Source organism: Anticarsia gemmatalis, chromosome 20 (assembly GCF_050436995.1).
Source record: "Anticarsia gemmatalis isolate Benzon Research Colony breed Stoneville strain chromosome 20, ilAntGemm2 primary, whole genome shotgun sequence".
NCBI classification, from domain to species: Eukaryota; Metazoa; Arthropoda; class Insecta; order Lepidoptera; family Erebidae; genus Anticarsia; species Anticarsia gemmatalis.
This window is the reverse complement of record NC_134764.1, coordinates 9,777,924-9,799,092: the sequence shown is the minus strand read 5'-3', so window position 1 is coordinate 9,799,092 and position 21,169 is coordinate 9,777,924. Positions and strand designations below refer to the sequence as shown.

The following is a 21,169-nucleotide window of genomic DNA, read 5'->3' as shown; positions in this document are numbered from 1 at the left end:
TTCAGACTCGCAACATCGTAGCTACAGATTTAATTCCAAGAGCCTAATTATATGAGACTTACGTTCAAAGGCTTTATAGAGGCAGTATATTTTTTAATAGACTCTTATAAATATCAGCAAGAATTTTCTGTTTAATATCAAGAATTACTTGAAGAGTATATCAACGTTAAAGGATAAAAGATAACCTATATTCGAACGGAAATAGAAGGAAAAGATTGTATGGTTGCTCATTCAGAGAAAAATAGCGATGACAGCTAATAAATACCATCAATAATACTTTGGAACGCTCTTTAAGGTGAGTTCACGCTAGAGAATCAGAGCGCGGAGGAGCACGAAACAATCACAAATTCTATATAGGCTGATTTACAATCTCCGATCAAGCGTGCTTATAAAATAAATTTGTGTTCAGCTCGTGCTCCGTTCGTGCCTTTACTATCTGACCTTAGTCCAAGCTCCTTTAAAAATGTCTTTAGAACCATTTTGGACCCAGGCGACATCAAAACATCTTCAAAAATACTTGGATAACTCCATAAAGTTCCCTCAAATTTCCTCAAAATCATGTCAGAACTCAGACACAGGCAAATTCTGTTCCATGCAGAGTATTGGCATATTCAACCACCACATGCTTGAAAGATCATCTTCAGAATACAGTTCGAAAACTTGTAAACTCTATACAAAATATCCAACTAATATTAGCAAACTATGAAACCTCATACTGTATTAAACTAGCCTAAAAGTTCGCCATATAGTATACAATATTCAGTAGCTGCATTCAACTATGTACATAACTTGGGCGTAAGCTACAAGCACTACATTAACCTATTTTAAGCACTCGACCTCAAAACTTTCGCGGAATGGATAGCTGAAACCGATGTACAGCGATTTGAATTCTAGAGGGACGCCATGTTGCAGAGGTTTTGTTATGCAAATATTTACTTTACACTTATATATTATTTAAAAATCGCTCATAGTTTCTAGTTGATTAAACGATTTGTGTTAAAACATTATGGGTTTTCCACGATACTTAGAAACGTGAATAAGATGTAAGTAACGCGAAAGTTAAGTCTTTTGGTCTCTTTAAAACAGAATAATTTCACAGTGTCACTGTGAAATTATTCTGTTTTTTCTTTTGCTTACATAATATGTAAGAGTCACTTAAATTTAAGTAACGCTTCTAAGCTCGGCCCTTCATCGTTTTCTTTGAATCCCAAAGATTAAGACAGTTTTTTGTATAAAAAAAATTTAAACTTGACATCTAGAACAACAATACGAAATTGAGGAATTAAACAAGCTAAATATTCTAAAGAATTAAAATATAAATTACGAAAGAAAGGAAAGGTATTCTAAAAGGTAGTTAAACAAATTGAGGTAAGTTTGCCGCTGGACAAAGCCTATGCAAATTAGTACAAAAACAAAGACGGGCTTTAGCGTACTATTTAAAAGATCAAAGAAATTGAATAGAACTAACAGCCTTTGTAAAGAATCAGTGAATAAGCAGCCTTTAACTTTAGTGAATGAACATTGGTGTTTAGTGGAATTCTGCATCTATCTGCTTCAGATTGCCTGTGCAGTACGCAATGGCACAGGTGCAAAACTACTGCGTATAAGCGATTGTCGAAAATGTAATGATAGAATCTGTTTCTTTTACGTGTCTGCCACGATGAGTTTCTGGGTAAAAACGTAGTTCTCATTACAGCTAATCAAAGGCCTTTGAGTGGTAGTACATTTGACACGTGTAGTAGTGGTAGTACATTTTCAAGTAGACGTACGCTTGTAAGTCTTTAGAATTAACTGATGCTGGGTAACAGATATTTATTAATTAAGCAGCAAACACATCATCGAATTTATATATTATTATAACGGAAATTCGTTTAAAAAAGTCGACAATCTACTGAAACAAACTAAAACATGCTCCCGTTTCATTTCAAAATATTTTTGCATATTTCTGCAAACTCGAACTAACCGTATCCATCCATCTATCATGTTAAAATTGCCCTGAAAATGGCCTCTGAAAAACTTAGTTTTATTAACGTTTTCCATCGATCGGCTGTTAAAATAAAACTGCACATTCGCCACAGTTCCATGTCGAATGCTTTTAGAAACTAACTAGAGATGACCCACATTTTAAATTCAATTATAGCTGCACTGTGCATTGTCTGAGTTTCTACTGAGTGGAGCTGTACAAGCTAGATGGATAAGGCGGAATGAACCGAGTGCACTGATTTGTCGGCAAAAGCTAAGCAATTTTTATTAAATTCAGGATTTTATTTTATTTCATACGACATGCCAATGGCGCTTGCTCAAAACGCGGACAAAGTTTTACTGTTTCGGCACAGTTATACGACAAGTGTAAACATTTTTAAACTATTGCGGTTTGTTCAGATAATACGAATTTGTTAAACGGATTTCAAACACGATAAGAATTGTAAGGTGTTATTATGGGTATCGATAGCCTTAAAATTCTAATCGCATTTAAGATCCGTTTAACCAATTTTTATTATTTGTTACTATGTAAACAAATCCAAACGCATTGTAGTTGTTAGGTATAATTATCTTCTTTATATTTCCTTGAGAATACAACGGCCTGTGTGTGTGTTTTGAAATAGCCGCTTAGATTATTTGAAATGAGTGTCTCATCCGCTGCAAGGCATGGAAAGTCATCAAGACGGCTATGGACGAACTATGTCATGAGCCTTTAGGCAGTCTCTTGAACTACTTGGTCAAAGGTCGGTATTTTTCCAGTTGTCCCCTATAACACTGTCCCCCTGGGTGACAAACTGGGAATACAAGTGGGAAGAAAATTCCCACGCAAAGGTCACCCACGAGCTTATGGTACCCTGGTTTCGTAATCAGAAACAATACATCAGTATTTCGCGAAGTTGATTTTTTTTAACCCATTACTGTCCCACTGGTGGGCAAGGACTCCTCCCATTAGAGAGAGGGGTAAGGCCTTGAGACCATCATGCTGGCCAAGCACGGGTTGGGGTCTTTGCAAGCCCTCAATAAATGTATTGAACATATTTTTAGGCATGCAAGGTTTTATCACGATATTTTCCTTCACCGTTAGAGCAAAGTAGGGTTCATAGTAACCCGATAAAAATGTTGACCCTTTTCTCAACGCGGAAATCGATCCTGATGTAAGTCGCATTTGTATACTCTTTCGAGGGCATCGAATCGAAACAAATAAAAATTGACCCACATCGATAAAATAATATATCAATTGATTGTCAGCTTAGTTATTATCTTTGATAAATGTAATCAATTATGCAGTCACTTTTACACGTCAGCGTAAAATATTGAGAAAAGTTTTAATATTAGCACGTGTAATTGTCTAGCAAATAAGTAGCAAGAAACCAGACGATGATGTAACAATTTTTTCTAAGGTCAAAAAATTTAAGATTTTTGAGTTAAGAGCAGAATTCGACCCTGAATCGGCTCTTAACTATAAAATCTACAATTTTGGCTAATAATCATTTACTAAATAATTAAATTTTTTACAAAGGCTTTCAATCACCTAACAAAGGCGTTGTATAATAATTTAAAATAACTAAATTTCATTCTCACAACATAATTTCTAGACTTACTAACTTTAATATCTTTTCAATGAGATAATCAAACTGTCAATCAAGAAACTGAACCGCGTAATAAAGTCATTTAAACGCAAAAACTACGAAGCAACTTTTACGATCAAATTATTTAGGCACAGACCATATTATCAGACATATTAAGAGAAAATGTAACAAAACTCTGTAAATGATTTACTCCAAAAATCTTTAATTAACATTTACGAACTCCTACGGCAGACACCCAAAATATCCTACCTAAGGGCGCGTTCCCACTATGTCGTGACGACAGATAATCATGTAGTTTTAAGTGTCGTGGCTTATATATTCAAATGTAGGTGTTCACGTATAGAACGACACGGCTTACTGTCGTCTACGACATTTTTTTGGCTAGATACGACAAACAATCGTTATAATGTGAACAGCTAGAGACGACAGTAGTCCAACGATAAGTAAATCGTTGCGACATAGTAGGAACGCGCCCTTAGATCTCATTAAATAGAATGAACAAAACACCCACATCTCTCATTAACTTTTTAAACAGTAGGTACCAACCTTTCATCACAAAAGAGGTTTAAATATACAAAGGTGGCACGACTTTCATAATGTTATTAAATTTTTCATTACAGCACAGGGCTTAGGTAACCTGACCTTTGGCTAGCACTTTCAGATGAAATTATAATTGCGAAGCGGATTTGCAATGGAGGAAAAAATGGTGAATTTTTGCCTCTGAAATGTCGAGTGAATAGTCTTTTTGATATTAAAATATCCGGAGCTTTAATATTTCATAGTAACAGGTCAAAGTAACGCTGGGTTATAGAATATTTTACGAGTATTTAGCATATAAAGTGATTTTTGTATGTCTGTTGAGCTTATCCAGGTTTTGACACACGTTTTTTCGCCGTAAAACGGTATGGAGAGGTAGTATAATAATATGGTTTTGACGGCTTGTCAGTCAAATTCCCGTGCGTAATAGAGAGTATAAAAAAAATATATGACTTTTGTCATTATATTCCTAGAAGCGTGAATGAACTGAAGACTTTTTTCACTCACGCTAAATGTACTGGGGTCACCGTGTTGCTGAAATGGCTCATTTGAGACTCATTAATTGCCTAAAAACTTCACATTTCTATAACTTGACCAACGTATGGCAGCAAAGCTGGCTTACAAAATGTTTTTATGTATACTCTCGTAAGCATCATATAATAGGTTTACAAAATCAGTTTATTTCTCCTAATTAATAGAAACAGTAGCATTGTGACACTCAATAATAGTCCAATTTCAAAGATTTCCCTCAGCTTCCTTTGTCTTTGAGATTCGACACTAAAACAAACATTTTCAATTTGTTCTGTAATTAAAGAAAACACAACAAGTCTTAAACAAGAGCCTTTCAAAGTAATTCGAGACTTATGTAGCGAAGACAGTAAGCTCATTACGGAAGTTCTAAACAATGTAATAAGTCGCATTGGGAATTTAGTCTTAAGACCAAATATTGTAGGCCTCTTAGAAATGTTTCAGGGAAAAGTCACACTTTGTGATTGACGGCTGTACCAAAGTTTTTAAAGTAGGTGGTTTTGCATCTAACAAGAAATAAGCTAGTCACCACGCCGCCGCTACTACTAAGTGCGAGTGTCGTGAGTTCGATTGTCAAACAAAACAAATATTTATGTCACATAGAAATTGTTGTTTCCTGGTCTGATTGTACATTTTGTTCGTTCATACATTTTAAACTTTCGCGTTTCATGGTTATTATGTAATAGGATATGGGAATTAACGCGTACACGCTTTTTACCTTTGAAAGCTTGACGTTTCAGCCCAGGCCTGACGTTTTGTTCTTTATTAAGTAATATTAATGACAGAAGATTCTTAGTACGTGTAGTAGTTGACCTTTAAAATGAATACCTAAATTCTAACATTAGTAACGTTGTCTACTAAAGAAGTTAATTATTCATTTGTTCTTTACATGTCAGTCTCGTCTGACGTTGAAAAGGGTTGAGGCCACATTTCTATACAGTTTACGTGGGGGTAGATTAGACAGTTTAAAGTCAACACACCTGTTAACTCGTCACTAGCAAATGTGTCCTTTTTCTTTCATGAGGCAGAAAAAGAAATAAACCAACTCTTTGTCAACGTAGATTCTATCAATGGAACATAAAACTTCAGCTTAAATTTTCCAAACGCTAATAATGTAGACAAAAGACCACACAGCAGTGGGATATTTGAACCCATGCTACGTAGTAGGGAGCGATCGTTATTGCATAATAAATAATAATAAGCCACGTGTAATAAACTATTTGCTTGTAACATGGTGCTAATAATATTGTTCCGTACACCATCCGTTGTTTGTGCAATAACTTTGATTTTCATTCGATTAGCATTCATAACGTCTGTGTTCAGTGCATCGAGACCACTTATGTAATAATTGGTTTATGTATATAACCGGATTAGTATCAGAATATAGGAGAATTTAGACAATATATTATATAGAGATGGGTGGAAATTCAAGATCTAACTGTATTATTATTGTTGAGTTACAAGATATTAGTATAGATAATATTATTGTATGAATTATTGTATTAACATACATCCATTATATCCCGCCTGTTATGCCCGAAAGTGTGGGCACAGCTGTACGATTTACATTCGCGTTTCGCCATTAATAATGTTAGTCCCGTTTAATAGGGAGCGAGCCTATCCTAGCGGGCGAGCCTATTGCCATATACCGAGCAAGTTTGCAAACTCCGAGCTGCTATTGAGAGATATTCAAATACTAGAAAAAACAAAAATAAAAAGACAATAGTACTTTGCCCGACCCGGCAATCGAACCCGTATACACTACCGACCGCGCCACAGAGATCATTTAATAACGCCTGCGACAAATAAGTTTAAAGGGCCCCCTTGCCCTATTTACAACCATGTATGATGTGATAGTATGGCACCGTGTATATCACAACAGGAACAAATCTTTATGTCACTAGGTAATTGCTACATTATAATGAAAACATTTACACGAGGGCTAGTTAGGAATATTTTGCCTGTAATTTAATATTATTAGGAACTAGTGAAATTGAGCACAAGTGTACATTAAAAATTCTTTGCCAAGGTCTTCGTTCGACAAATAAAAGAAAACTTATCGTAACCTTTGAATATAGTGCCTAAGGTCACAGAAATTCAATTACGCCCAATAAACACTATTTAAAGATTCCAAGCACTTTTGTTATCGGAAACATAAAAGTCGGCAACGCAATTTTATTAGTACAACACGACTTTCGACCTTATCTATATAGACATAGGGACCTCGTAAACTAGATAATGTTTACTGTTTCGCTTCATTGCGACCTTTTATGGAAGAATGCGATTTATGGCTTCGTTGAAGTTAGGCCGAATTTGTAATGAGAAAATTCTGGAAGAATGAGATGGGTAAAGTTCATGCGATGATTTTGTATAGGATATGAGACTAAAGCTACAAAAATCTATACTAATATTATAAAGCTGAAAGGTTTGTTTGTTTGTTTGTTTGTTTGTATGAACGCGCTGATCTCAGGAACTACTGGTCCGATTTGAAAAATTCTGTCAGTGTTAGATAGTCCATTTATCGAGGAAGGCTTAAGGCTATATATCATCACGCTACGGCCAATAGGAGCAGAGTAGCAATAAAAAATGTTACAAAAACGGGGAAAATGTTGACCCATTCTCTCCTATGTGACGCAAGCGAAGTTGCGCGGGTCAGCTAGTACAGATATAAAATCATGTTTTACTCCCATATTAACAGGCATAGACCTAAGATTGTCCATCTGCTGCTATCCAAGTAAACTACTTATTGTGCCGTCCTCATTCTTAAATCCTCATATACAATCATATCTGCAGATGTTAGAGCATCCTACAAATTATCTAAAAAATTATATATTTTTTAATAAATAATATATTATTATATGATGCACTGCAGAGCACCGAACAAAATTAAGTTCGCAAAAGTTACGAAAATTGCCCAGAGGAGTTAGCTATGAAAGCCTAGACACAACTCTTTTTATAACTTTCATAGTTTGAAACGAAGAACTTTTATCGCTTTTGTAGCGAAAAAGAGAGCGCAATTTATTGTATTATGCGTCTTAAAGACCTTGGTTGATAAACGCTTGCATTATTAATGCGAATAACTTCTGTGTAAATAATAGACCACGTCGTATGAATGATATTTCAATATTACGATCGATCTATTATTATTTACATGACTGAGAACCAAAGGATCAAAATGGTCAACATAATATGTGGCTTAGACTGCCCATAGCCTTTTGTTTTTAGTACGTAGAAGTTATAAGTTTCCGCGCCAAAGGTTGCTTGCCTCACCTACTGACGAGGGATGATTTCGACCAGTTTTAAGTTTGCCCATCATTTAGTTCAGTAGCAAAATCTATTATCAAAGTCTAGTACGTATGTCCATTGTACATCGTGTACCCATCATAACCGAGTATGTTCTACCGTAAACGTAAAACGTTCAAAAGTTTATTATCTGATCAACATTGGACAGAATTCATAGCAAGAGATTTTACCTATAAATTCCACCGAAAAGTTTAACCAAATTACAAGCGTATCTGTAATACCGAAGCGCCACAAATGTCACGTAGCCGTACATTTCGCTACCAGAATTTGCACCACAATGAATGCTAATTGTATACGAATCGGCGACATATTCTCCAACTGCTACGCCCTGTCCATTTGTGTATTGAATTTCGTATTCAAAACACGATTTAATACCAAATTCATGAATACAGTTATTTAATTTATTGACAATAAAATATTGCAACACTTAAAATGCATGGAGTTTTATTGCATTTGAGCAGTTTTTCCTCTATACAATTTCATGAAGTTTGTTAACAGTCTAGCAAGTTATTTATATTCGTTTCATAAATATATTGGTAATTCACATCTCTCATCGGATGTCTGTTTTAGTTAACACATTTTGATTGGAAATTTGATAAGCTGGTTAATAAACGAAATATGTTTTACTGTGGATTCGTGATCGGAAATTATTGACAGTAACAATTTGCATGTTTTTTTACGAAAAACATTTTAAACTTAGATAAACATGCTAGTTGTGCTTGTACACTATAGGAAATTACGAGTATTTTACTTCCAGCTGTATCCAGATGTGCAAAACACTAATTACTAGAAGAGAACTTATTAACCGACCAAAGACGAACAGACTACATAGGTCATAAGTAGACCGTTTAAAGGTCACTTTTCCACATAGCCGATTTATGGTTGTAGTTTTTCTCGCACATAACCATTACGAACAGACCACATAGGTCATAAGTAGACCGTTTAAAGGTCACTTTTCCACATAACCGATATTAGGTTGTAGTTTTTCTCGGACATAGCCAGACTACCCCATTAATCTTTTTGGAAGGAACATTATAATAATGAGATGTACTCACGCTATCAATAAGCTGCTGCTTCTCCTGAAGCTGTAACTCCTGGTGGCGGAGTGTGGCGCGTTGTTTCTCTGCTGTGCTGCTCAGACGTGACAGGACTTCCTGGTCGTGTTCTCTGGCCGGTGATGGTGGGGCGCTTGTACCTGGGGGATGAAAGGTAAAGTTATTATATACAACATTACTAAACTACTGTCATCTAAACTGTAGATAAGGGGAAAAAACGCAATTTTTCTTTTTTATAATCTGAATTGTTGCTCGGGGCTGAAAAAGAATTTGGACCATGAAAGTAAAATGTGGACGGAGATTACGGAGATTATGAGGAAATGTGTTTGCCCCGCTGTAGGTTGCAATGGGTTAGCAGTGAATATATTGAATCCTTGGTATAATGCTATGAATATTTTTCTGAAAGAGTGATATTTAATGACCAAGTCGATCTATTTGTTTTAAAGGTATTTTTTTAAAATTGGCATGATAATAACATACGTAATAACTTAAGACAGAAGGTCCTTTAAGTAGAGACTAAATAGATTAATCGACTTGGTATTATATAGATCTCACAACTTTTTACGGCGAGACTTGAGGTTTTTACAGAATGTTTTTGATGGCATCTCACTTCTTTTTGTAGAGCGAACATAAGTCCAATTTGTATGGAAAGACGATTTTTTTTCATAATTCAACATATTTTCTTATGGGAATGTTGTTCAGTTTCATGGGCTAAACACCCTTACCCACCTTTTTCCCCCTCCCGTTATGCCTCATATAGTAGGTACCTATTTACACCTATTTATTTTATTTTCTACAGTAATAATAATTCATTAACTGCAAATGTAACCTTGTAATCTTATACATTGATATGGGATTACAAAGTTATTGTTGCAGTTGGTGTATTTAGAAAACTGGACCGAAATTAGAAAATATTAAATTTTTCCCATGATTAAGACACTAAACCCTATTTGTATTCTAAATTTTAAGCTTCTAAGTCTGCTAGAAGTACCTTAGACTTTTGATGATCGGTGAGTCAGTGAGTCAGTGAATCAGTGAGTGACAAAATTCAAAATTTTAACAAGTTGTCATTCTTAAACTACTGGTTCAAATTGACTGAAATTTTAAATATATCGTGTTTATACAATGACTGATTAGTTGCTGAAAATCCAGGCTTCTTGTTTTATCCACAACGAAATTATAGGGGTGTCAAAAATAGCCCGAATTGCTTCGAGAAAAGGATGTTACGGCCGTGCCGCTTTTTTTTATGCTCGACTTGCGGGGGCACTTCCGTGCCCCCAGATAATATCGTTTTGAATTAATTTTATTTCAGAGTGTTAAGTGTAGCAAAAGATATATCAGTCAATGTTATTATCATTAAGATTTAGTACAGCGACAAAATCTAATTTTGATTTAGATTCTTGTAGAAAAATGTCTTAAATAGCTTATCTAGTTGAATTTTGACAGTTATTTTCGTACGTTAGCCGTCACTTTGTGAATCTGACAGATAGCCTGCCCGACATTTATACATAAGCCGTGAAATTGGCGGTTAGTAGATAGACATTTTATAGCAATGATATAAATAAATTCGATTGTGGAGAGCCTTGAAATATCCTGCAGATCTTGTATGAAGAAAAACGTCTTTACGTCTATGCTTTTTTTTCATGATTTATACTCAGTGATAAATACTCCAGACCTGTTATGGTAAATTCCTTAAGTTCAGCCAGTCGTGAATACTATCATTGAATATTTTCTTTTAATCGACATCCCATTGGATATAGTAAGGAGGTAGAATATATCATTTACAATAATCGAGAAATAAATAGCTTTGTTATGCTACAAGAAAATACTTAAAGAACTTTCATCACGGATTGATAATATCTAACTATGGCTTGCATTTCCACCAATCGTCCCTTAGTCATTCACTTTTCCTTATCTTTCCAGGCTCATACACTCTATCCCACTCGTTATCAACTGATGTTACTACGAAATAACTTCCTTACGCTTCCGTCAAATCATTTCATCTTCTATCCTTATCCTTCCTAAAAACTTCACTATCTTATTAACCCATCTTTCTTATCTTAAAGATGATTTTTTTTTTTCAATACTTATGCATACATAACATCACGCCTGTTTTACCCGAAGGATAAGACTGAGGTGAGGTAAGGAGGAGACGAAATACCCCCACGTTTTACCATTAACAGTTCTAGTCTCATGTAATAGGGGATCTTAAAGCCATTTTGCGAACACGTAACCAAACTGAATAAACCTACTACTATAATAGTACTTTGCCGGACCTGGAAATCAAACCCGAGACCTCGTGCAGCACGCATAGCCGTCAAATACAATAGGTACCGACTGCGCTAAAGAAGCAGTTAATCCTCACTATCTTATTAACCCGTCTTAGTTATCCTAAGGGCGAAACTTTCACCTACCAAATTAAATCAAAACAGCCCATCCTATACCAACAAGGAGACTTGTATTAGCATATATCCGATAGATTTAGGTGAAGCCATCAATCAGGGTAATGCGGGTATAGATTAGCAAGATAAGATCTTTGTCATGTGTGATATAATTGCAGTCACCTATTATAACGAACAGATAACTAATGGAACTTGGATGTTAGGCGTTAAGGAAAATTATAAACGCTTTAGGTATTTCCAAAAGCTCCAAATTTTTATCGACTAGAGGAAATTTTATTATTCACTGTAGATTTTTTATGCTGAGGCTGATCTTGAAAGCGATGGTAGGATATCTTATTTAAGGCAAGGAAGAAATAAGAGTACGATGGCAAAAGATAGCGAAGATTGGAAGTCCTTCGCCCAGCAATGGAGCGACGTTGGCCGAGTATCAATTGGTACATAGCAAATGTATGTGCAAACATGCTTTATACCTACTATTATATAAAAGTTTTAAGTTTAGGTTCTTACATATAGGTAAAATAAACTCTAGATATGAACTCCATAGAGCTTTATCGGGCCGAAGAAAAATCGCAATCTTTTGTTGTAGCCACAAAAAAACATTAATGACATTAGAACTATAAGAAAGTCCATAACCTAACCTTTATATTCTGAGCAAAAGATAAAAATACGATCTTTTTATAGTCACACACGTGCAGCCCTCATCCATTGGTTACAACCTGATTTTCCTTATTAAACTTGAGCTTTTTATAACTTAGTAATAAAGGTGCACGTGAAACTTATTGTGATCTGATGTACTTATTGTAGTAAAAGCTTTAAGTACAAGATTTTTTTTATTTTATATGTCTGGAGCAAAAACAAGGCTCTGGGCGGAAGTTGAAATACAAACTAAACTCTTACAGCCAAACAGAAACATAATTCAATTTAGGTGATGCTAAAAAAAATATCTGTCGCTACAATACAAGTCCAAATGACAAAAACAATATGATACTTAAGAGTTACTTATAGTTTAAGTACGTTTTTGCATTCGACACTCAAAGTTAAATGGCTTATGTTATACGCAAAAAATACTTAAATCAATCAGACACTTACGCAAAATGTTTTATTACAACAACATTTATCAATATCCGTCAAACAAAATTCATTTCCTTACATAACACCGTGAGAAGGTACAAAAGAAAAAATAATATTTCTATCGGTCAAACAGGAAAGTGTATTGGATAAACGCGTATTTTTCTTTGTACCGATCTAAATACCTCTAATGACACGGTACTCAGTTACGGCGATCGTAACAATCGTTGAATGCCCCATTAAAAAGTGCTCAGCAGTTTCCGAGACAAAAAGAAATGATATTTGATTTGATTTATTTGTTTTGTTTACGTAACATTGTATTGTAATGACATCAGTTGTTTAGTCATATAGAGGTAATATGGTAAGATGAATCATTTTGCAATATTTTTTGTACTGATTCATAACGTTCTTAGCATAGGTCATTATAAAAATGTCGTTTATGTCTGCATTATTGTTAACTGGTTTCTAACCGTGGTTTTATTTGCATGGAAGGATAACGGAGCAAGAAAATGAAGGCAGTTATCCCACCATAATCTTTTCAGTGGTTCATACAAACTTGTGTATGTCAGTTTGTTACGTTTTCACAGCTAAACAATTTAGCCAAATTTTATGAAATGCGACGAGAACAAAGTTGAAGATCCCGGGATTAAACTAAGGCGCCTTTTTAAAAGCAAACCTAAATGACTTAAATAGTGAATAAGCTTTTTGTGCCGGTGAGCTAGTAATATAGCAAAATAATAATAATAATGTTAATAAAGCAAAAAGCTTCTTTAACTTGGCAAGCAATAAATGCCACCCTCCGCTTCATACTCAAAATTCATCTATGAATAAAGGTCTGCCCGTGAAGGTGTCGCAAACATCGTTTCAATAGCTTGAGCGCTTTTCATGAGCGCATGACGTTGAATAACGTTCAAAACTTCACTTCAATTTTATGCATCCGAGATGAAAATGTTTGGAAGATGAAAGGATGATAGCAGCTATTTCTGGAGTTCTATTATTCTTGTATTTTATAAGTATGCATTTGGAATATAAAAATGCTGGATCTTAGACACTTTATCTTGAAGAATAAGAGTTAAGTTAATGTCATAATTTTAAGCAAGAAAAAGCTCGTTCAATAAAGATCTACTACACCTCAAAAAATATATTATATTTAATTTTTTTGCATAACAAGGTTAGTTAGTAATCTTAACTTTATTTATTTACTAGTTACATGCGCTGCTTTTCTTGCGAAAAAAGTTATCATTCCCTATGTCAGTCGCATTTTTTCAAAAGTAGCCTAAGCCTATGGTCTATATCCGCGCCTAATATTAACACAAATTAGTTCAACGATATAACCGTAAAAGCGTGACAAACAAACAGATTTTCACATTTATAATATTAGTAAGAAATAATATGCATCAAGGAAATCCTATACAAATAAAACAGTACAACAAAGTAATTTGCAAAACGTCACCATAATTACTTTATATTGTCACATAACTTACATAGTCGCGTTACTTCATATAAGACCATGTCATCGCAATAAGTACAAGTATACCATTGTTACTACATTTGATATTATCGCATTAAGAAACCATGTTTTCTAAATACACAGTTGCAAAATTAGTATGAAAGGTAGTGTTTGAGATTAAGCCATTAACTTGAGTGAAGTGCAAATGTGATTATGATTCATGTTCGTGGCTATGCGTTTTACATATTATTAATCTTTACTTCGCACATCTTTACATGTTTCATTTGAGAGTATATTGGCGTTCTTGGAGTTAGCAAATACCTAAAGATTTTAAAGGAGGCGACGCTTAGCACTAACATCCGTCAGTCAGTAACCACGATCGGTGGAACTGGATCGAAACGTAGATTAAACAAATAAGGTATCGTAATTTTTAATTTTCAATGACCCGTTGCAATATTAAAAGAAATCAATGTTAATACCGTGAAAGTTAAATACAACAAAGTTAAATTACGATGGGTGACCATCGTAATTTAACTTGATTGTAATATAACGCATAATACATAAAGGCATCCGGTCATTCTAAGTAAGATCGTTAACGAATTAAATGACAATAATATGACGCAAACATATATGGAACTTTATAACCATATATCCACTGAGCTCGCCACTATTATCTGGACGAAAAACGAATAAGCGATCTGGAGTTTGGTAATGTACCCAGCGGAAGGCTGGCCCTGTATTACATGTAATTAAAATTGTAAATGGCGAAACGGGGCTGTATTATATACGCCTGTCTCTTTGGGTATAAGAGGCGTGATATTATGTATGTATGCTATCCACCGAGCAATTACTCATTAGAAAAAAAACGAAATCCTAAGTTTTCTCATAAATAATAAGTCTGACAAAAACATGACATTTTATACAGCCTAAAATTAATTCACAAAAATGGGCCTGAGAATTATAGAGACGTCTGGGTTAAAATTAAAACGTTCTACCTTCATAAGCGAAAAGGAAACTAAGTAATTTGCAATCCCCAGCGGTAATTAATCAAATCATGAGGACGGATTTACTCGAGCGAAGCCGGGAGCTAAGCCACCTGTAAGTTGAGATTTATGATGTTCATGTTTCAAAGTATTGGTACATTGGGAATTATATTAATTGCTTTAATATTTACCATGGCAGATATGGGGCAATTTTAGGAAAACTTACCTGCTTAGCTTGTGACAGAGTGTTTGTGCCAAAATGTCAAGCAAAAACAAAGTACTTGATCACCCTAATTTTTTGTGTCAAAAACTAACAATTTGTATATGACTTTTTCCATAGATTCTCTGTCAAAATGATGCCGTAAAAAATATCGGGTAACTAAAAGTCGGCCGAAAAACTTGAAGCCATGCCAATCTATAAAATTACAAAATTAAACGGAAAATAATGAAGTAAAGTAGTCTTTTAATATATTCAGATTTCAACAGACATGTCATTCCACGGCTCTTTGTGTAACACATCGTGACAATGACAGTAATAGGATTAACGCGAATCTGTTAGCACGTCATCCTTTATCCAATATAATTTATCCCTTAGATAGAGGTCCGGTCACAATCCACACAAAAACTAACATCTAACATTCAACAAATTTGTTTATATTGTTGACCCCAAAATACGGATACGAAACAGCAAAAGAATCCGTATGTAACCCTCCAAAAGATAAAATGTTCTTTCAAGGAAATTCTTCATCATACGAAATTCCAAAGAAAATCTCAAAGGAACGACCTACTACTTTCTTAAGTGAAATAATTGAAATATAAGAGTAAAAGCATTCTGGAGAAAGGCACGCTTTTAGACATCTTTGCAACGCTTTACAAAGTGCTATTACATTAAAACGTTTCGCGGTATCTAAAGAAATACTCTTTCATTTTAGACCTTCGTTATTTCTTAAGATAAATGTGTCAAGAGTTTTCCCGTTATAGAAAAGTTTCAAAGAAAATATTTGACACTCGCAAGTAGGGTGTTTTGACGCCTTCAGACCGCTGATATTACCGCTGTATTTTCTGTGACGTATTTATCAAAGTATTCTTGTCATGTCTCTTTTATGTGAGTTCAACTGACAACACACACAATCGAGATTATTGTAGACTTTGCAATGGACATGAAGCAACGATCAGATTACTTATATAAAAATATGCCTATTTCCTTTAACGTGTCTACTGGTCTGGTTTTTAATTTATTCTAATTTCTTTTACATATGAGTATATTTATTGCGCTTTTGAATAAAAGAGTATATCCCTTTGTTCAAAAGCGCAATAAATATTATTAAATTCTAATTTGCATGATCGTCAAAAGACAAATAACGCCTAACACTTTTTATTTAAGCAGCAATTCTGCAAAGACCCTCCTGTACCACAAGACCCTTACAAACATAATCACCAACATCGCAAAGTTCATTAAGACCCTGAAGCAACAGTTTGCAGTTCCCACAAATATTTACTTTAATATAAGTTGAGAAAAGCTTTACGTAAGGGAGACAATTTTAACCACAGATGGGGTCGTACTAAGATGGTAAACGATCCAAGTTCTATCGAGAGAAAGAGATAGAGCTAAACGGTTTGTGTAACATTGTCCTTTTCTAACAGTGAAAATTGAAGCGCTTTAGCTAGTTATAGTGCAGCCTCTGAATTTCATGCTTGTTGTTCCTGAACTAGCAAGTCACGTAAAAAAAATATCAAAAAATACATTTTTTATGTTTTACAGTGAAAGTGAAACTTAAAAGTTTTATGAGCATTTTGTGTAGCAATAGTGTAGTAAAAGTTGTAGGATTTGATATATGAAATCTGAATCTCTCACACTCACAAATCACATTACTGGGATATCTTACTCAAATACTAATAAAAATATAATAAACTAGTTGCCAAAGAGTCTTTCTCCTTACTAGCCGGTAACCGACCTGTGAGTATAACAGGCTACGAGCGGCGAGCGCTTCATTTTTCTATTGAAAAGCAATAATAAAGAATCTAGTACATAAAAGCTGACTCTCGAGTTTCTATAGAAGCCCTTTCACTAAGATTTCTATAAGAAAGGTTCATACATGATGGTAAATAAGAGAGTCGATTTATTTTATACTTGTGTAGCAACAAATAATTGATTTAATAAATCGACTCCAAACTTCACTCGCGTTCAAAAAAAAATTATCTCGTAGTTTTCTTATCCATGCCTAAATTATAAATGTTTTTTTTTTTTTTTTGTTATAAATGTGAAAGTCTGTTACGTTTTTTCGCCTGAACCGCTTAACCAAATTTGATGAAACTCATCATGAGAATAGACATAGTAGTTGTGTTTAAGTTAAATATTTTTAATCACCATTTCTTAAGATTGTCCATAAAACGAAATCATAAAAAATAAGGTTGGCAACATTATATCGCGTCCATGATTTTAAAATGAAATACCCTGTAGCACATTTTCATGCCGCACAGAGGCTTAACGAAATGAAAATGTTAAACTCATAAAAATGCTGATGAAATAAATCCGCGAGAACAATTTTTGACTGGCACTGATTAATGGTCGTATTTCAGCTATTCTTTAATAAAAAATACTTGGAGTCGTGACGTAGTTCATCGGAAATAACTCATTTCATACTATTAGTTATGTAACGTAGTGTTTATGCTGTATTGCACTTGTTTATCCAGTTTTATACATTTAAACATTTTGCACTGACAGTAGGTACTGTTAGTTAAAGTCAAGCATGCATGAAATATTAGTATTATGCACTATTATCATAGTATTCAAAACACAAAATGTCTGTATATGATCCAAAGAGAAGACGTTGTAACAAACGAAATATAAATTTAGCGATTTAGTCGTGTAATACAAAAATGTTACATGAAATGGATGCATATTAGTAGTTCCGTTAAGTTGAAAACAATATGAGAGAAAATGTAAACTGCTAAAATCTGGGTCACACTTATTTTTTGAAGAATTTACATAATAAAGTAAAACACACAAAACTTTAAGAAGTAATCATTGAAATCTCAAATAAAAAGATTATAATCTTGAACAAACATCCAACTACAATTTGTTTGTTTTAACAAACAATTTATCTGATAGTCACGCAATCTTTATCGTTTGTACACAACCCAGATTATCGCAAAAAAATACCTTACAAAACAACTATTCATACATTGGTATACTTTATCATAGAAAACCGAACAAAGCTATGTATGTAACGACCAAGTACTAATTTCTTTATTAAATGGGTAAGTTTGTGAGCATCTCTTTAGCTTTTTAACGCAAAAACTTACTACTAACTATTTTTTAAAAAGGAGTTTTTGGAAACCGTCGCAAGTGTTGTTCTTGGGTGATTAAGTAAGATGTTTTTTTGTAAATTTACCTACTTTTATTCAAACGAAATTTCACTTTTCTAGAGCTATCATATAAAACTAAAACTATCTTATAAACAGCAAAAATACCCAAGCCAAAAATATATATATTTTTAGACACAAGACATAGCTATGAAGTTCAGGCTATCCGTAGGGAGTCACTCGAGCCAAAACATTTATCAGCAAAAGACGTTGCCGGCAGAAAATAATGTCCTTCCTTCTTTCTTTATAGAGCAAGAGACGAGAAGTAATGGGGAGAAAACAGTATTTATTTGAGGGTTTTTGTTTATCTAGTTAGAACAGATTTTTTGATATATACATGGTGACGCAAGAAATCAAAATGATATTGAATATTGGCAACAAAAATTAGTAAACAGCTCATAAGACAACATTTATTAAAAAAACACGGGTTGGTATTTAAGAGGTTATTGTTAATTCCATACAAACATTAAATTGTAGAACATACAAAATGAGTTAAGTCGGATTTACGAAAAAATATGTACCAGATACCAGAGCTCTAATTAAACTCGCAGCTTAAAATATAACGGCACCATTGGCTTACAAAATGAAATAAGTACTCATAGATACAGATACAAACAAAAATACTTACAGTCTAAATACTTGCTAACCACATAAATAAATAAAGTTCCATAAAATAGAAAACGTATAAGTCTTCGGAATATTCGGAATATCGGATTTTTTATTTAATTAATTATATTAATTTAATTTATCATCAAAATCATCTATTGCAGTATTTTAGTACCCAGAGAAAACATGTTCGTGTATTAAAATTATATATGTAGAACTTTAGTGGTTACTCACCATCTGCCGGTGCATTGATAGTCCGCCGCAAGCGTTTGTTCTCATCCTGAAGCCGAGCGACTGCGGTCACCAGTTCTGCTGACTCTGTCCGCCATTGTTCCTCGATCGCTTCTATTTCCTATACAAATTAAACGGAAAATGTTAGTCAGCTGTTTGCATAGAAAATTAAAACCATAACTTAGTCTTTTATACATTCAGAAATGAGAAGGGACTTGGTATTAAGGTGTCCATTTTTCAAACATTTTATGTGTTAAGAGTTTTCTGAAACAACTTGTGAGAGTACCACTGATTTTCTTATTGTTTATCATATTGTATATGGCATATGGCAACTGGCCACTTAATAACGACATAATGTAAACAAATTGATTACTAATTGTCTGCACTTTAATTCATTTTAGATACAAGAAATCCCCAAAATATTAATCGGTGCAGAAAGCATTAAAAACGATTGCAAGATTAGTTATGTATGTTAATAATTATATTCCCCTAGTTTTACTTTGTATTTTTTTTACTTACTATAATCTTCAAATTCTAAAATACATGCACGACGAAATACATTTTCCTTTATTCAGTTCAAAAGCGTCGTTAACCCCTTTCAGCGTCTAGGCTTAAAACTGCATAAATCACATATTTAGGGGTCCTCAACCCAGCAGAAATTCCCCTCAAGAATGCAAAGCAGCCCATAGTATGCGGTATCACGTCATTCAACCTTGCCTACGAAAGCAGTCATTATGCAAACAACCCGGCTTCCTCTATCATAAATTCTACATTCACCGGAATCGGTATTCTGATAGGAGACCTGCATATTTTGGTCGTTAAACGAATGGTGATAAATCGACGGTCAATGTCGAATACATTGAAAAGGATTTTGAATAATATCACCCGTATTCACAAAACTTGTCAGCATGAGAGGACTGTTGTAGTTTGATAGGTGCAGTATTTCCTAAAAAAAAATGTGACAAGTCAAATACATAAGGTCTATTCTACTAATTATTGTCACAGACACACATAAATTGCATATTGCATGTTAACGTTGGATTCCCTTACAATATTAGATAACATACTAATTATATTATTAATCGTCACGAAGCAATATTTGTACTAAAAGTTGTGTGCATTAGCAAAACAGCAACATTATATTATGTAAGAGAGACTTCAGAGACGTGTACCGCATTAAATTTCCGGTCTAGACAGTATCTGGAGTGATCAACAACCCCGTGTGACACCTTACAAAATAAAGTTTGGTAATGTCTTTTCGTATTTAGGAAAACCTTATTACTTTACTAATATCTTTTCCTTATTCTGGTTGAGTTTCCAAGTTTCTCACTGTAGGGCAAAAGCCTCTCTCCTTTCCTTCCAAATCACTCCATGCATCGACGGCGAGTTCCAAGTTATTATTCGAATTTAAAATTATAAATAAGAAATATTTGCGTTTCCACGAATAAACTGTTAAACGTGTCAAGCAAAATAAAGGAGAAGCAGGGGTATTTTCTTTTAAAAATAATCCATGCAAGCGGTTCCGCCGGCAAAAGAAAATATATTTCAATTTATCTTCAAAGCAAATTCAGTATAAACGCTGTAGGCGTCGTTTTATAACTACAAAATGTTTTACACAAAGGCTTCAAATAAAATGCTTATAAGAATTCTTCAGCGATTCATATTGAAAAGACCTTGTGCGTTTGGATATCGACTGAAACTTTCCGATACAATATTGCTTGGTATGATTCCTTTATGTAACGGTATTAGATCATGTATGTTGCGTCACAGTAGGACATGAGGACAGATTTATTTGAACTTAGTACTGCTAATGTTATTACGTGATATGACAATTGTTTGTAGATTTTATTTTTGATCCCAATGATTTTCTGCTTGAGAATTAGGGGAAATCTCTGGCTCTAGCGTAAACAAATATGGTATAGGCTTACAAAATTAATTGATATCAAACTGGAGTAACCGAATTTCTGTTGCTCACATTTTTCAAATCTTTTTGATGGTGTCACGCATTCTTTTTACTCTTTAATTTCTCATTACCCAAAATAGATCATTCTAATGTACCAAGTCTTTC

General features: G+C 34.1%; 2 protein-coding genes across 3 annotated transcripts in view; one reads left to right on the top strand and one right to left on the bottom strand.

Moving 5' to 3' along the window:
• Rph (Rabphilin) overlaps nucleotides 1-21,169 on the top strand; it is a 242,387-nt gene that overhangs the window by 148,799 nt on the left and 72,419 nt on the right. The window lies entirely within an intron of this gene.
• Rilpl (Rab interacting lysosomal protein like) overlaps nucleotides 1-21,169 on the bottom strand; it is a 68,456-nt gene that overhangs the window by 25,885 nt on the left and 21,402 nt on the right. For both annotated transcript variants that reach the window (XM_076128062.1, XM_076128063.1), the window contains exons 2-3: nucleotides 19,105-19,222; nucleotides 8,996-9,135 (exon numbers count right to left, since the gene is read on the bottom strand). In XM_076128062.1, the coding sequence (XP_075984177.1) occupies nucleotides 8,996-9,135; nucleotides 19,105-19,222 (258 nt within the window). The remainder of the gene's footprint in view (nucleotides 1-8,995; nucleotides 9,136-19,104; nucleotides 19,223-21,169) is intronic.